The sequence below is a fragment of the Chiloscyllium punctatum genome, chromosome 5 (assembly GCF_047496795.1).
Source record: "Chiloscyllium punctatum isolate Juve2018m chromosome 5, sChiPun1.3, whole genome shotgun sequence".
NCBI lineage: Eukaryota > Metazoa > Chordata > Chondrichthyes > Orectolobiformes > Hemiscylliidae > Chiloscyllium > Chiloscyllium punctatum.
The window spans coordinates 76,335,311-76,353,764 of record NC_092743.1 but is presented as its reverse complement, the minus strand read 5'-3'; the positions used below and the strand labels follow the sequence as shown (position 1 = coordinate 76,353,764).

The 18,454-nt window shown below is 41.8% G+C and overlaps 1 protein-coding gene across 4 annotated transcripts in view; it reads right to left on the bottom strand.

Moving 5' to 3' along the window:
* The window catches only part of LOC140477175 (uncharacterized), a 218,748-nt gene that overhangs the window by 174,876 nt on the left and 25,418 nt on the right, over nt 1–18,454 (bottom strand). For all 4 annotated transcript variants that reach the window (XM_072570598.1, XM_072570597.1, XM_072570599.1 and 1 more), the window contains exon 4: nt 6,102–6,178. In XM_072570598.1, the coding sequence (XP_072426699.1) occupies nt 6,102–6,178 (77 nt within the window). The remainder of the gene's footprint in view (nt 1–6,101; nt 6,179–18,454) is intronic.

Sequence of the window (18,454 nt, the reverse complement as noted above, 5' to 3'; positions counted from 1 at the left end):
CATTTCCCTCCAATTAATGCACCTCACACTGTGGGCAATTTAGAATGGCCAATTCACCTGACATCTTTGGACTGCGGGAGGAAACCGGAGAACCTGGAGGAAATCCATGTAGACACGGGAAGAATGTCTATGTGGAGTTTACACAGTCGCCCGAGGCTGGAACCGAACCATGGTCCCTGATGCTGTGAGGCAGCAGTGCCAACCACTCAGACACTGTGCTGCCCATGTTGTTCCTTTATTCAAGAATAAAGCTGTATAAGCTTTAGCTATATAAGTGAGTGTTTTCTAAACCCAACACCCTACCCTTGTACGGCCTCCCACCCATCCACCTTAAGCACCAGGGATTCATCGGGTAAGCTTCTCTTCTTTTTTACTTTCTGATAAGGGGACTAGCAGGGATGGCTGCGCAGGGAGAAGAATGTTCCTCCTGCATGATGTTTGAGGTGAGTGGCGCCATTAGTGCCCCATCCAAGTACATCTGCAGGAAGTGCACCCAACTCTTCCTCCTCCAAGACCACATTAGGTAATTGGAGCAGGAGCTGGATTAACTTCAGATCATTCAGGAGGCAGAGTCTGTAACAGATAAGAGTTACAGGAAAGTAGTTACTCCTAGGCACGAAGAAAGCTGGATAACTGCTAGACGGGGGAAAAAACAGTCACTGCAGGGATCCCCTGTGGTCGTTTCCCTGAGAAACAAGTATACCATTTTGGATACTGTTGGTGGGGGAGTGACTTACAGGGGCATGCATTGGGGTGTAGGTCTCTGGCACACAGTCTGTCCCTGTTGCATAGAAGGAAAGGGGGGAAAAGGAGGAGAGTATTAGTGACTGGGGACTCAATAGTTAGAGGGTCAAATAGAAGGTTTGTTGTGAATGAAAGAGACTCACGGTTGGTGTGTTGCCTCTGGTGCCAGGGTCCATGATGTCTTGGATGGTGTCTTTGGGGATCTTGAAGGGACAGGATGACCAGCCCCAAGTCGTGGTCACAACAGGTACCAACGACACAGGTAGAAGCAGGGATAGGGATGTAAGGCAGGGTTTCAGGGAGCTAGTGCGGAAGCTGACAGCAAGTGCAAACAGAATTGTTATTTCTGGTTTGTTACCCATGCTACATGACAATGAAGCGAGAAACTAGGAGACATGTCAGTTCAACATGTGGTTGCAGGGATGGTGCAGGAGGGAGGATTTCAGGTAAAATGAACAATTGGGGCTCATTCTGGGGGAGGTGGAACATCTACAAAAAGCACGGTCTTCACTTGAACCAGGGGGTACCAAAATCCTGGGTGGGAAATTTGCTAGTGCTATTCATGTGGGTTTAAACTAGCTCAGCAGGGGGGTGGGAACCTGTGGTTTAGTTCCAATGCACAGGAGAATTTGAGCAGGGATGACATGACAGGATTTCACGGTCACATGAGTGTACTGACAGACAGCAAGCTGGGTTGAAATGTGTCTACTGCAATGCCAGGAGTATCCAGAATAAGGTAGGTGAGCTTACAGCATGGAGAGGTACATGGGACTTCGAAGTTGTGGTCATTTCGGAGACATGAGACAAGTGGGCGGCACGGTGGCACAGTGGTTAGCACTGCTGCCTCACAGCGCCAGAGACCCGGGTTCAATTCCCACCTCAGGCGACTGACTGTGTGGAGTTCTCCACGCAGTCACGGGGAGAACTTGCAAACTCCACACAGTTAGTCGCCTGAGGCGGGAATTGAACCCAGGTCTCTGGCGCTGTGAGGCAGCAGTGCTAACCACCGTGCCGCCCACAAAATGTTTAGTTTAGTGATGGAAAGGGATAGGTACATACCACTGGGCAAGAGTTATAGATGGGGGAAGGGCAATTATAATGGGATTTGGCAAGACTTAGGAGGTATGGAAGAGGGCAGCAGGGGATGGGGACAATCGAAACGTGGAGCTGATTTAAGGAACATATATTGTGTGTCCTTGATAGGCATGTCCCTGTCAGGCAGGGAGGAAGTGATAAGGTAAGGGAATTGTGATTTACTAAAGAAACTGTATCTCTTGTTAAGTGGAAGAGGGAGACTTATATGACATTGAGACCAGATGGTTCAGAAGAGGCAATGGAGAGTTCAAATTAGCTAGGAAGGATTTAATGAGTGTTAAGAACAAGAAGGAGGGGACATTAGCAGTCTTTAGCATTTAGAATAAAGGAGAACCCTAAAGCTTTCTATAGGCATGTGAGAAATAAAAGGATGACTAGGGTAGGAATAGGGCCAGTCAAAGACAGAGTAGGAAGCTGTGTGTGGACCCTGTGGAGATCTGAGAGGTGCAAAACAAATATTTCTCAACTGTTTTCACTCAGGAAAAGGAGAATATTGTAGAGGAGAAGACTGACATAAGGGCTATTAGACTAGAAAGGATTGAGGTTCATAAGGAGGTGATGTTCTCAATTCTAGAAGGTGTGAAAGTAGATAAGTCCCTTGGGCCAGATGGGACTTATCCAAAGATTCTCTGGAAAGCTAGGGAGGAGATGGTGGAGCATTTGGCCTTGATATTTGAGTCGTCACTGTCTACAGATTTAGTGCCAGAGGACTGGAGGATTGCAAATGTTGTGCCCTGTTCAAGAAGGGTAATAGGGATGACTCAGGTAATTATAGGCCAGTGAATGGTACGACTGTGGTCGGAAAAGTTTTGGAAAGGATTTTAAGAGATAGGATTTATTATCATCTAGCAAGCAACAATTTAATTGGAGATAGTCAACATGGTTTCATCAACAGCAGGCCGTGTCTCATAAACTGCGTTGAGATTTTTGAGAAGGTGACCAAGCATGTAGACGAGGGTAGGGCTGTTGACGTGGTGTACATGGATTTCAGTAAAACCTTTGATAAGGTTCCACATGGTAGGCTGATGGAGAAAATGCAAAGGCATGGGATTGAGGGCAATTTAGCAGTTTGGATTAGAAACTGACTTTCTGAAAGAAGGCAGTGAGTGGTGGTTGATGGAAAATATTCAGACTGGAGTCCGGATACTAGTGGTGTGCCGCAAGGATCTGTTTTGGGACCAGTGCTGTTTGCCATTTTTATAAATGACTTAGACGCAGTCATAGGTGGATGGATTAGTAAGTTTGCAGATGACACTAAAGTCGGTGGAGTGGTGAATACTGTGGAAGAATGTTCCAGGTTGCAGGGGCACTTGGATAAACTGCAGAATTGGGCTGAGAGGTGGCAAATGGAGTGCAACACAGGTAAATGGGAGGTGATGCGCTTTGGGAAGAATAACAGGAAGGCAGAATACTGAGTCAATGGAAAGATTCTTTGTAGTGTGGATGTGCAAAGGGATCTTGGAGTCCATGTCCATAGATCCCTGTAAGTTGCCACCCAGGTTGATAATGCTGTTAAGAAATATCGTGTGTTAGGTTTTATTGGTAAAGAGATTAAGTTCTGGAGCAGTGATGTCATGCTGCAACTGTACAAATGCTAGTGTGGTCTCATTTAGAATATTATGTACAGCTCTGGTCGCCCCATTACAGGAAGGATGTGGAAGTATTAGAAAAGGTGCAAAGGAGATTTAAGAGGATGTTGCCTGGTCTGGAGGGAAGGTCTTATGAGGAAAGGCTGAGGGGCTTGGTCTGTTCTCATTGAAGAGTTAAAGACGAAGAGTGGATTTGATAGAGGTATACAACATGATTAGAGGGTTTCATAGGGTGGACAGTGAGAGTCTTTTTCGTAGGATGATGACGTTGGCTTGTATGAAGGAGTATAGCTGCAAATTGAGGGATAATAGATTTTAGACAGATGTCAGAGGCAGGTTCTTTACATAGAGTGTGGTAAGGGTGTGGAATGCCCTGCCTGACAATGTTGTTAACTCAGCCATATTAGAGGCATTTAAACAGTCCTTGCATAAGCATATGGATGATGATGGGATAGTGTAGGGGATTGGCTTAGATTAGTTCACAGGTCGGCGCAACATCAAGGGCCGAAGGGCCTCTTCTGAGCTGCATTGTTCTATGTTCTAAGGTAAGTAGGGAAAATCCAAGAAACTAGAGATCAGTGAACCTCACAGCAGTGGTTGGGAAGCTATTGGAGAGAATTCTGAGGGATAGGACTTACGTGCATTTGGAAAAACATGGCGATGGCTGAATTACAGTCAATCAGCATGGCATTGTGCACGGCAGGTCATGTCTTACTAACTTGATTGAATTTTTCAAGTAGGTGACAAAGGTGATCAATGATGGTATTTTAATGATGCTTTCGACAAAATCCCTCATGGTAGGCTCATCCAGAAGATTAAGCTTCATGGGATCCATGGTGACTTAGCCATATGGATTCAGAACTGCTGGCCCATGGAAAGCAGACAGCAATGTTGTAAGGTTGTTTTTCAGGCTGGAGGTCCATATCCCGCAGGGATCTATGCTGGGACCTCTGCAATTTGTGATATATAAGTGATTTGGACGAAAATGCACATGGGTGGGTTCATAAGTTTGCAGATGACACAAACATTGGCGGAGTCGTGGGTAGTGTAGAAGGTTGTCAAACAATACAGCGAGATCAGTTGCAGATATGGGCAGAGAAATGGCAGGAGGAGTTTAATCCGGGTAAGTATCGGGTGCTGCACTTTGGAAGGTCAAATGTCAAGGAAAAGTATACAGTTAATGGTAGGACCCTGAACAGCACTGATGCACAAAGGGATAATGGGCTTCAAGTCCATAGCTCCCTGAAAGTGGCCTCACAATTATGTAGGGTGATGAAGAAAACATACGGCATGCTTGCCTTTATTAGTCAGGGAATTAAGTACAAGAGTCAGGATGTCATGTTGCAACTTTATAAAATTTTAGTTAAGCCACACTTAAGAGTACTGCGTTCAGTTCAGGTCTCCATGATACACTAAGGATGTGGAGACTTTGGAGAGGGTTCAGAAAAGATTTACCAGGATGCTGCCTGGATTAATGGGTGTGAACTACAAGGAGAGGCTTGAAGAATTCAATTGTATTCTCTGGAGCAGTGAAGGCTGGGGGGAGACTTGATAGAAGTTTATAAAATTATGAGAGGCATATATAGGGTTGACAGTCAGAATCTCTTTCCCCCAGAATTGAAATGTCTAAAATTTATAGGACATACATTTAAGGTGAGAGGGTGAAAGTTCAAAGGAAATGTGAGGGACAAGTTTATTTTTTACACAGAGAGTGGCAGGAGTCTGGAATGCCCTGTCACGCTAAGTGTTGGAGACGGATACGATAGGGATGTTTAACAGACTTTTAGGGATGGGGGGATATGGTTCAAGGGCAGGCAGCTGAGATTAGTTTAATTTGGCATCATGTTTGGCACAATATTGTGGGTCAAAGGCCCTTTCCTATGTAGTACAGTTCTATGTTCCAAGTCATGAAGACCTTAAGGTCCCCAAGAGGAAGGTAAGGTGTTGTGTTTTCAGCTTGCATCAAGCCTCAGTGAACACTTCAGCAGGCCTGAGGCTGAAATGTCACAGGGCAAGGGTTCAGACACACCTTTCAAGGAAAATAGAGAGTTACATGCACCTTACTTAATCTAATCTACTGTGTTCGCTGCTCACAACAGTTTCCTCTACATTGGGAAACAAAACACAGACTGGTGACTGCTTTAAACACCTACAATCACTCAAGTAAAAATGACCATGAATATCCAGTTGCCTGCCACTTCAACACACCATTATGTTCTTATGCCAACATTTAAAACTTCTATGTATCCTCACCCATTTTTAATTGCTAAAACATTTTTTAGCATTATAACCAGGCTCTGTTTTGCACCAATTCTGCCTCTTCGCATCCCTGATTGGAATTGCTTCATCAATGGTTCATGCGCCTTCCCTGGAAATTTCTTAGAACTCTCCAGCTTTCTAAAAGTTTGAAAAAGCTTAGATATCACTTCTTTGAGCAAGTTTTTAGCCAAAGCTTTCAAATCTCCATGGTCACTTGTCAAAAACAAAAATTCTCTGAAATTTCATTGGAAAACATGCAAAGTCCTTGAACTCATGTAGAAAAAATGATGTTAGTTATTTTTATTGTTCAGTGCTTAAGTTGGACATGACACCTTCAATGTTGAATTATAACTCAAACCCACAGTCTAAGTAAGATATAGAACTAAGTAGATGATTGCTAGTTGTTTCACTTACTTGAGTTAATTGGGATACATCCTTTTGAATCAAGAGCCAAACATCTGAAGACATACCAGTGGGTGCATCAAATATCACTAGGTAGATGGAAAATACAGAAATCACATCAAACCATACTTCACCCAATATTAGACCGTGCTTACTAAAAAGCTCAAATGAAAAAGCTCTAATAATTCGATGCACTTGAATGCATTAAAAATGCTCTTTTATCTTTCGAATAATACGCTGTGAGCTTTGAGTACTTTTGTTTCTTTTTAAGATTACTGGTATGGTTTTTAAATAAGCAAAGTTGATCAAAGAGACGATAGAAGATGGGTAAATTACAAAATCGATCGAGGTAATACTAGACAATACTAGAAAAACACAACTCAACATTTTTGAGCAAGCAGTGTGTAGCTATAATCAGTTTCTTTGCGATGTATGCCTAGTCATGGTGCATTTATGCCATAGCAACCGTTGTCCAAGATCCATCAAGCAATGCCTTGATTAATTTGTCTGACTGAAGACAAAATCTTCTGATTACAGGCACAGAGCTCTTCTTCCAGTTAGTTTAATTTGCATGGTTCAAGTTGGGAGAGTCTACTCACTCCGTAAGCATTTACGTGAAATAATTGGCAAGACAAAGATGTGCAGGAAACCCATTAGACCTATGATTTCAAATTCTAACTTCATTAATGTCAAATTTCTTCACATAATTATACTCTCGAATGCTGTGAAACTAATTTTCCACCACTTTCTTCAAGATTAGATCCTAATTTCAAACTTTATTTTGTTATTCTAGAAGTGTAAAGAATTTGAACACTCAATTCACTCCAATTCTTCCAAGCCTGCAAACGTGATAAATTTGAAACACCCAGGCAAAAGGCTTGAACAAAATGACAACTCAACAGCACCCTAAAAATAGAAAGTAAAAATAATAGACATGAATAGTACAGTACAGAGGAGGCTATTCTGCTGACTGAATCAGTCCCAGTTCTTTCAAAAAGCAATCCAGTCAATACTATTTCCTCAATATTTCAATGTGACATCATAGTTCTTTCTTCCCCTCAATTTGTGCAATTCTCTTTTTAAGATCTACTATTGAAGCTACCACCACTAACCTGTCAGGCAACATATTCCTAATGCAAATCACTCATTGGGAAGAAGTTATTTCTTCAACTGCTCCCTGTTCTCTTGCCAACCACCTTTTAAATCTGTGCCCTTGGATTATTTTCCATAGCAGCTGGGAACAGGTTCTCTATTTACTTTCTCTTAAATGTTTGTTAGAGGGGAATGATTTCAAAGTGTCACGGGGGCAACATTTTCACATAGAGGATGGTATATATATATATATATATATGGAACAAACTGCCAGAGGAAGTGGGAGAGGTGAATACAATTACAACATTTAATAGACATTTGAACATACTTGATATGAAAAGGTGAGGGATGGGGGCTAAACACAAGCAAATGGGATGGGTTCAGTTTGGGAAACATGGTCAGTATGGATGTGTTGGGTGAAGTGTTTGTTTCCATACTGTATGACTCCATGATTCTAAAAATAGCTGGAGCCATGCCTATTCAAGAGAAGAACATGGCATCGAAACAGTGGGTAGAAAGTAGGTGTTTCCCTTTGTTGAAGGGTCAAAAACGAGGAGGTATAATTTTAAAGGTGAGACACAGGAGGTTTCAAGGAGATTTGAGGAAAGAACGTTCACCCAGAGAGTGGTGGGAATCTGGAGCACTACCTGGTTGGGTAGATGAGGTGGGAAAATTCATAACCTTTAAAAAGTTCATGGACGAGCATTTGAAATGTCATAACACTCAGGGCTATGGATCAAGTGCTGGAATAGATTGCAGATTGAATAAAAACAGAGTAGTTTTTGTCAGTGCAGACTTGGGGCCTCTTTTGTATTGTAAGATTCTATAGCTCTATAAAATAATGGATTGTTGGAAGCTAATTCAGAAGTTCCTCAAGATACTGTCCAAGTCCATTCATCAATGAAAATGCCTCCATTAAAAGGTTACAAGTTGGGCCCTTCATTGACATTTGTACAATTTCACAATTTCATGAGCTTCAACTTCTGAAGAAGCAAATCCTCTGAGGTTTAGGAGCAGAACGAAGCCATTTGGCCCACTGAGTCTACTTTGTCACTCAATAAGATCATAGTTGATTTGGTAATTATCACATCTTTTCCCCACAACCCTTGATTCCTTTGTGGATGAAACATCTGTCTCTCAGCCTTGAACATGCTTAATACCCCAGATCTGACTATCTGTTGAGAAAAAGAATTTGACTACCCTCATAGGAAAAAATTCTTCCTTTTCTCTGTCTTAACTTAGCAACTCTGGTTCTACAGGTCCCATGTGGGGAACCAATCCTTCGGCACACTTGCTCTATCAAGATCCCAAAGAATTTTATACATTTCAATAAGGTTTTCTCTCATCTTTCTAAATTCCACTGAGTACAGATCCAAGCTACTCAATCTCTCCTCATAAGAAAATTCCTATATACCTGAAACCAACCAAATGAACTTTGTCCAGACTATTTCCAGTTTCAGTATACATACTTCCTTAGAGGAGGGGAGCAAACTATTCACAGTATTCCAGATATGGTCTGACATGTGGCCTTGTACAGTTTTAGCATGACCTCCCTACGTTCGTACTCCTTTCCTTTTGAAATAATGGTCAACATTCTTTCTGCCTTCCCTCTTACCTGCTGAACTTGGATGCTAGGCTTTTCTAATTCATTCATGAGGATTCCCAAATCTCTGTACTGCAGCTTTTTCCATTTGAGTAACATGCAGCTCCTCTATTCTTCCTATCAAAATGCATAAGTTCATATTTTCCTTTATCAGATCCTGTCAAACTTTTTGTCCACTAACTTCATTATATTCCTGTGTGCGCCATCCTCCTCACTTGCATCCCACATACTCTTCTGTTGATAGTATTAGCTATCAGCTGGAACTATAGACAACTGGACATATGCACTAATCTGAAAATATGTATGCCACGATATGCCAACATTAAAAATACGCGTGAAGTTATACACAAATGACACAATGCACAAAAGACCATAAGACATAGGAGTGGAAGGAAGGCCATTTGGCCCATCGAGTTGTCTCTGCATTTCCATTCTAAACTGACTCCCTCTAATTCTAAGGTTGTGCCCATAAGCAGAAAAGTGCGTGCACTTTTGGAAAAGGTTTCAAAGGCAAAAGGAGTGAAGGACAGGATGGGAGGATGTGGTTGCGGTGGACATGGTGGTGGTTTTGGGGTGGGGGAGTGGAGGGGGGGCAGCAATGCAGTGCAGGGGGGACAGTGATGACATGGCTTAGGGATGACATGACAGTGAAAACATGGGGTGAGGTTGGAAAGTTACATCATGAGCAAATGGGATGGTGAGTTTGGAAGTCCACTTCCAAGGTGCCAGCCCATAACTCCTACTCTTCCCCCAGCTCTTCCTGCATCTTCATGCCCGTCAATCACAGGCCAGATCCCCTCCACAAATTTCCCACTCCCAGCCCCTGAAACCATTTAGATGTGCTTGTGTGAATTAAAGCAGCACATGGAGCGCATGCTCTTGTTAACTACTAAAACAATTTGACTCTTTTTCGAAAGCTAGAAGTTTCATTTAGATAAATGTGAGGTGCTGCAGTTTGGAAAGGCAAATCAGGGCAGGACTTCTCCTCTTAATGATAGTGTTGCTGAACAAGAAGACCTTGAATGCAGGTTCATAGTTCCTTGAAAGCGGAGTCGCACGATAGTGAAGGCAGCATTTGGTATTGGTCAGCGCATTAAGTAAAGAAGTGGGGAGGTCATGTTGCAGATGTACAGGACATTGGTTTAGCCACTTTTGGAATACTGAGTTCTGGTTTCTCTGCTGCAGAAAGGATGTTGTGAAACTTGAAAGGGTTCAGAAAAGATCTGCAATGATGTTGCCAGGGTTAGAGGGTATGAGCTACAGGACCTGACTGAATAGACTGGGGCTATTTCCCCTGGAGCATCTGAGGCTGAGGGGGTGGTGTTATAAAGTTTTTAAAATCATGAGGGGCATGGATAGGGTAAACAGTGAATATCTTTTTCTTGGGGTGGAGAGGTCCAAAGCTAGACTGCATAGGTTTAGGGTGAGAGGAGGGAGAAACATTTAAAAGGGACCTAAAGGGCAACTTTTTTCATGCTGTGGTGCACGTACAGAATGAGCTGCCATAGGAAGTGGTGGAGGCTGTAGGATTACAACATTTCAAAGAAATCTGGGTAGGAATATGAATAGGAAGGGCTTAGAGAGAAATGGGCCAAATGCTAGCAAATGGTACTAGATTTATTTGGGCTATCTGGTTGGCATGGACTGAAGGGTTTGTTTCCATGCTGTACATCCCAAGTCTCAATCAGAGTAGATAGAGGGGAATCAGCATACATGTTGTATTTAGACTTCCAATAGGCATTCAACAAGATTAGACACAAAAGGTAAAATCAAAGACAAGAGCCCATGGTGTTGGAGGTAATATTGGCATGACAGAACTGGCTAATGGACAGGAAACAGCAAGTGGAAATGCGGTTCATTTTTCAAATTGGCAACCTGGAACCAGTGGCGTTTAACCGGGATAAGCACTGGAACTACAATTGATTACAAGAAGGATGCACATCTACTCCAGACAACATAAAAATACATGAAAAGGCAAATTCTGAGAGGAATACAGAGTGAGATTGCTAGATTAAGTAAATTGACAGAAAGTTGGCAAATGGTGTACAACATGGAATAATGTTCATTTTGGAAGAACACAAAATATAGTTTAAATAGATAAACACTAGAAAGCTGCAACACAAAGCGACTTGGGAATACCCATACATAAAACACAAAGTTAGCAAACAGGTATAGCAGGTAATCTGGAAGGCTAAATCAATAATGGCCGTTATTTCAAGGATTGGAGTAGAAGAGGAAGAAAGTCTTCCTGCAGTTGCAAGTGTGCTGGTGAGGCCACATCAGGAATACTTGTGAGCACTTTTGGTCTCCTTATTCAAGGAAAGATAAATGTGTCATTGGAGGTACTTTAGATAAAGGTTCATGAGGATGATCCCTGGAATGGGTGGATTATTTTATGCGCAAAGGCTAAACAGAATGGGACTGTATTCATTGGAAAAGAATGAGAGATGATCTTATTGAAACATGTAGGATTTGTAAGGGGCTTGAAAGGGGAAATGCTAAGAGGATATTACCCCACATGGGACAGTCTAGGATCAGAGGGCATAGACTCAGAATAAAGATACGGAAATTGAAGACTGAGATGAGGAGGAATTTCTTAGAGCGTTGGGTGTTTTTATATGCCTTGCCACAGAAATTTGTGCGGGCAGAGATTCTATTTAAAGCTAAGACTTAGGGGGACAATTTTAAAGACAGATAAAGCAAGAAAATATAGGAAAATGGACATGAGGAAAACTGGATGAGCCAAAATCCTACTGAATGGCAGAGAAGGCTCAGACAGCCTACTCCTGGTTCTGTTTCTTAAATCTTCTGGTCTATGGTAAGCCAATTGCCAGCCAGTCTATTCTTGATTATGAGTAAACTGATGAAAAGTGTCATCAACAGTTATCAAGCAGCAACTGTTCAAGCAATAGACTGCTCAAGATCACCCAGTTTGTATTCTACCAGGGCCATCCAGTTCCTGGGTCTTGATTCAAACATGGACCAAATAGCTGATTTTCATGGTGACGTTAAGAATGGCTACCCTTGAAATGAAGGCTGCTTTCAACAGAGTTTGGTATCAATGAGCAGTAGCAAAATTAGAATCAATAAGAAATGGGGAAAACTGTGTGCTTATTGGAAACATACCTGGCACAAAAGAAGATGGTTGTGGTTGCTGGAGGTCAGTCATCTCAGGTCAGAACAATGCTGAAAGAATTCCAGGATAGTGCCCTATGCCCAACCATCTTCAGCTGCTTAATCATTCCCTCCATTATAATATTAAAAGTAGGGTCATTTGGTGGTATTTGCACAACGTTCAGCACTGTTCATGACTTCTCAGACACGAAGCCAAAGAGTCATAGAGTCCTAAAGCATGGAGACAGGCCTATCACCCTGAATTGGTCCATGCCGACGAAAACGTCCAACCATGCTAACCCAATTTCCCTGTACTTGGCCCATATCCTTCTAATCCTTTCCTATTCATGTATTTGTCCAGATGTCCTTTAAATGTTGTTAATGTACCTACCTCAATTACGTTTGCTGGCAGCTCATTGTATATGCGTACCTCCCTCTGTGTAAAATAGTTGCCCCTCAGGTTACCTTCTATTCTTTCCTCTCTAAATTTAAACAGATGCCCTAGATTCCTTGATTCCCCAAACCTGGGAAAAAGTGATATCGCACACTTCAGTAAGATCCCACCTCTAAAGAAAAAATGTTCTTGCTTGTCTAACCTCTCCCTATAACACATACCATTAATTCCAGGCAACATTCTTCCAATAGCAAGGTGACCAAAACTGACAACAGTACTCCATGTGCATCCTCACCAATATCCTGTATAATTGCAACATAAGTTGCCAACTTCTATTCTCAATGCCCTAACTGATGAAAGCCAGCATACCAAAAGCTCTATTCACTGCTCTGTCTACCTGTGACTCCACATTCAGAGAATCATGCACCTAAACTCCAAAGTCCCTCAGTTCCAGTATGCTCCACCATTCACCATGAAACTACTACCTTGGTTTGATTTTCCAAAATGCAACACCTCACACTTATCTATATTAAACACCATTTGCTATTTCTCAGCCCACTTCCCCAGCTGATCAAGGTCCTGCTGCAATTTCTGAAAATGTTCCTCACTGTCCACGATACCGTCTATTTTAGTGTCATCTGCAAACTGACTAATCATGTCTTGTACTTTAATATATTTAAAGTACCGCTTTGGATTCACCCTAATCTTTTTGGTTGTGGAGTACACAATTGTAAGAAACAGAATTTATAACAAAAGTTTACAGTGTGATGTAACTGAAATTATACATTGAAAAATACCGTAATTGTTTGTTAAGTCTCTCATCTGATAGAATGACCATGTTAGTTTCACTTCTTTCATATGTAAATCGCAAAACTTTTGTTTAAAATTTACATTCTCAGGTTACCTTTAACAATTAATGTCAGCCCAGATAATGTATAATTTCAGTTACACCACACTGTAAACTGTTGCTATAAATTCTGTATCGTACAATTGTGTACAGCACAACCACCTGATGAAGGAGCAGCGGTCCGAAAGCTAGTGCTTCCAATTAAACCTGTTGGACTATAACCTGGTGTTGTATGATTTTTAACTGTGACCATTTTGAGTGGTGAAGCAGGTTTGACAGATCAAATAGCTCAATCCTGCATTTATTTCACTTCATCATGTTTCAAGTTTATAAAGAAATGCATACAATAATAATGGATGATGTCACTCATCCCAACATTATACCCAATGATATAACTGAAATATAATGTTATGCCAAGCACAAATAAGAAAATAATAAAAATCTTTAAAGCAAAATTCTGAATTTACATTTTAAAACACAAAGTCACCAGGCTGCTTTTATCAATTAAGAAACCCTCTTATTGTTGTGGTTCTGTTCGCCGAGCTGGGAATTTGTGTTGCAGATGTTTCGTCCCCTGTCTAGGTGACATCATCAGTGCTTTACAGCCTCCTATGAAGTGCTTCTGTGATCTTTCCTCCGGCATTTGTAGTGGTTTGAATCTGCCGCTTCCGGTTGTCAGTTCCAGCTGTCCGTTGCAGTGGCCGGTATATTGGGTCCAGATCGATGTGCTTATTGATTGAATCTGTGGCACTCATCCACAGATTCAATCAATAAGCACATCGATCTGGACCCAATATACCGGCCACTGCAACGGACAGCTGGAACTGACAACCGGAAGCGGCAGATTCAAACCACTACAAATGCCGGAGGAAAGATCACAGAAGCGCTTCATAGGAGGCTCCCAAGCACTGAGGATGTCACCTAGACAGGGGACGAAACATCTGCAACACAAATTCCCAGCTCGGCGAACAGAACCACAACAACGAGCACCCGAGCTACGAATCTTCTCACAAACTTTGAAACCCTCTTATCTCCAGGGAGGACAAAGGACATGCTTCTGGATGTGATTCACAGTGAGTCAGACAAAGGGTTAGAGTGATAGAGGTTTACAGCAAGGAAACAGATCTTTTGGCCCAATTTGTCCATGCCGCCCAGTTTTCGTAAGTAAACTAGTCCTACTTGCCTGTGTTTGGTCTATGTCCTTCCGTACCTATCCCATCCATGTACCTGTTCAAATGATTCGAAAATGCTGGATTTGTACTTGTTTCCAGAACTACCTCTGGCATCCCATTCCAGACACTCACCACCCTCTGTGTGATAAAATTGTCCATTTGGACCATATTTTCTCTCTCCCTTCTCACCTTAAATCTATGGCTTCTAGTTTTAGACTTCCCTACCATGGGGAAAAGCTGTAGCTAGCTCCCTTATCTATGCTTCTCAAGCTTTTATAGACATCTATAAGATCACCGCTCAGTCTCCTACACTCCAGGGAAAAATGTCCCAGACTATCTATTCTCGCCTTATAACTCAAACTATCCAGTCCAGATAGGATCCTAGTAAACCTTTTAATGTGCTCTTTCTAGTTTAATAATATCCTTTCTATAGTTGGGCAACCAGAACTGGATGCAGTACTCTACATGTGGCTTTACCAACATCTTGTACAGCTACAACAAGATATCCCAACTCCTGTACTAAATGCTCTGATCAATGAAAGCAAGCATGCCAAAAGCCTTGGGTTAGATTAGGTCGAGACACCTTCCTTGGAACAGTGCTGAATTACCTTTTCAAATACGTGACAGAAATCACCAGCTTATTTCATTGATTTACCACAATATTTGATTTGGACAGTAACTCAACACTCCATGTGAGGTCACAAGATAAGGCAACCATCTTTATCTATGTTAAAGGAAATTAGTGGAACTCAAACCAATATTCAGGAGAATTCCAGATATAAAGTGCTACAAGTAAAGCCATCAGATAGTTACACTCAGCCAATTTGCCAAAATATCTATCTTGAAGAAGAAACAAGGACTTTCTCTTCTAATCTATGGAACCTTCAAGCTCATCTGAGAAGCCCACCTCCTGACAAATTTACTAAAATAACTTTCGCAACTACTGAGGAATCTCTGCTTTTCCTAAACCTTCACTCCAGCCAGAGCATCACAAGCTAAGACCAGCATCAAAATAGTGACTGGATAAAAATCTTAATCTGTTTTGAACCTTGTACTTATGTGATAGTGTGTCAAAGGAGTGAGATTTGTCATTTCAACCAACCTTTGGAGAAAGACTGAGAGAAATCAAGTAACTTTTCTTCCAATACATAAAAGCTTTTTTCTAGGTTATTAAAATACTCCAAGGCTAAGAAAATACATACATCCACATGCAAAATTATTAATCATGGACAGGCAAAATTGTGCATGTTTATGGTGACAGAAAGTAACTCAAGTACAGTGATTAACTTTCAGAGCAAATGTAACATTTAAACTTAGTTCTGTAATAAAATAATCTGAAGCGATCTCCCAGCCTCATGATTCTCAAGGTGAGGCCAGGCATGGTCTGGAGCCAGAGCCAGAGCCCGATATAGATTGGAAGATAGGTGCCAGCGTGGTCTGTTGTCCTGAATTTCATTTCTGCAATGCTGTACATTTTACTTCTTGATGGGCAGCACGGTGGCACAGTGGTTAGCACTGCTGCCTCACAGTGCCAGAGACCCGGGTTCAATTCCCGCCTCAGGCGACTCTCTGTGTGGAGTTTGCACTTTCTCCCCGTGTCTGCGTGGGTTTCCTCCGGGTGCTCCGGTTTCCTCCCACAGTCCAAAGATGTGCAGGTCAGGTGAATTGGCCATGCTAAATTGCCCGTAGTGTTAGGTAAGGGGTAGATGTAGATGTAGGGGTATGGGTGGGTTGCGCTTCGGCGGGGCGGTGTGGACTTGTTGGGCCGAAGGACCTGTTTCCACACTGTAAGTAATCTAATCTAATCTAATCTAATCTAAAATCTTGTAACTAACAAAGCTGTATCTAGGTACCATTGTATCGAAGTTGGTGCTCTAAGTGGCAATGTCAATTTTTCTCTCTACACTCATTGAGTATATATGACAATAAAAGGCTAATTCTAATCAGCACATATTGATAATGATATTGAATTGACAAAAATGTGTGATAATAAAATCATTGCATTTGTGGCTGTTTTGAAATACAGATACACAATCCTTTATCTGAAAAGATTCGAAATCTGAGGTGTTTTTGTGAAGTTTTTTCTCCATCACAAGGTTGTTTGACATGCAAACAGTTAACCCAACTCCACACTCACTCGACCCACGTCACTCAGATGTGACATGCCGGCATGGCCCAGCACTAGCAGTGCTCATCGTACTCACAGGTGTGTCTGCTGTTCAGTAATTTTTTTAAAAATTTCACCGCAAAACTGTCACTTACTCCGAAATCCAAAAAATTCCGAATTCTGAAAATCAATTGGCCCGGAGGGTTTCAGATAAAGGACTGTATACCTGTATTTGCCTGTTAAGTTATGTGCAGACACTTAAGACACCAGGTAAGACTGATGACTGGAGGTAGCCTCACCCTTTTTAGTAAAGCAAAATCCAGGGCTCTCAAATGTCAATCTCTTGAGAATCTCATGTTTCTCAATCTCTGCAACCTCTTCCAGCTCTATGATTTTCAGGGGATCATGCCTCACTATTATCTGAACTTTCCGACAGCACATTGCACAAGTTCCTCCTTATCTTTCAAACTATTAACGTGATTAGTAAGGAACATGGTCAGCGTGCACAAGATTTCAGTAGAGTGAAGGCTCAGTACATCTGACAACATTTACGGACAGAAAGCAGCGTCAATGTTTTGGGTCCAGTGACTCTGAAAACTGTTGAGTTCTGAAGAAGCCAGAGGACCGAACAGAGGCTAATGCTGTGTCATTATTTAAGAAAGGCTGCAAGGAAAAGCCAGGGAACTACAGACTGGTGATCCTGACATCAATTAAGTACTTGCAACTTGAGGAACATCAGATCCAAGTTGAGGAGCTGATGTCTGACCTGTAGACATTATGTGTCATGAGGAATGGTAAAGGTGGCCTGGATACTTTTCTCCAGAGGACAGTCATACCTCTCAGATTGATTCATTCAAAATTGATCCGTGATCAGGAGACAGAGGATGTGACTGCAGGTGAGGCAGGTATAAGGTTAGAATTGAGGAACATTGGCCCCTGCAATTATCAGAACCTTTCCTCAGAATGTTGTGGATCCAACAAAGAATCTGAGTATTTTGAACCTGGTGACATGCTATGAGACAGGTTTAAAAGAGATGTCGGAGTAAAAGATAGCTGAGCAAACATGGTAGAATTTAGACTTCAGTTTAAGAGGAAGGAACTTCACTCAAAAACTGTGTTAAGTTGAAATAAGGGCAATTAAAAAGAAATTAGGAGAGCTGGATTCAGTGGACTGAGAAAGGAATTCAGCAGCAACAACAGTTGAAGAAAAACTGCTGACATTTAAGGAAGTTCTTCATGGCTCACAGCAAAGATGATCTGAGTAGGAAAGATATATTCTCGGAAGGGATAAACCAACCATGGTTAACCAGGAAAGTTAAGGACAGTATGAAATTGAAAGAAAAAACATACAGCATGGCAAAGATTATTGGGAAGATAGAATATTTAGGTATGGTTTAGAAACCAACAGAAGACAAAGAAAGGTACAGAAGAGGAATAAGCCTTTTGGACCACCAGGCCTGCAACAACAGGCTTTCTAAACTAAAAGTCCCTTGCCGCAACAGTCGTATAGCTCTATTTTCTGCCTATTCATGTATCTGTTTAGATACCTCTTGTTTTTAATTCTAACTGCTTCTACCACCTCTGCTGACAGCAGACTCCAGGCACTTACTACACTGTGTCAAGGACTTGCTTCTCACATCTCCTTTAAACTCTCCCCTTTTTACTTTCAGCCTATGTTCCCTAGTAATTGACATGTCTACCTGGGAAAAATACTCCAACACCAATTGTCCATTCTATCCAATTTGAAAGACCTTGGCTATTCGCCCCATCTATGCCCCTCATGATTTTATAAATCTCTATAAAGTCATCTTTCAGCTTCTCATGCTCTAAGGAAAGTAGCCTGTTTATTCAGCATCTCCCTATAGCTCAAACTCTCCAACCCTGGCAACATTCTTGGTAAAGTTTCACAACATCCTTCCTACACCAGGGTAGGTATTCCAAAAGGGGCCTAACCAACATCTTGTATGGCCGCAACATGGCCTCCCAACTCTTATACTCATTGCACTGACCAATAAAGGCAAGCATACCAAGTATCC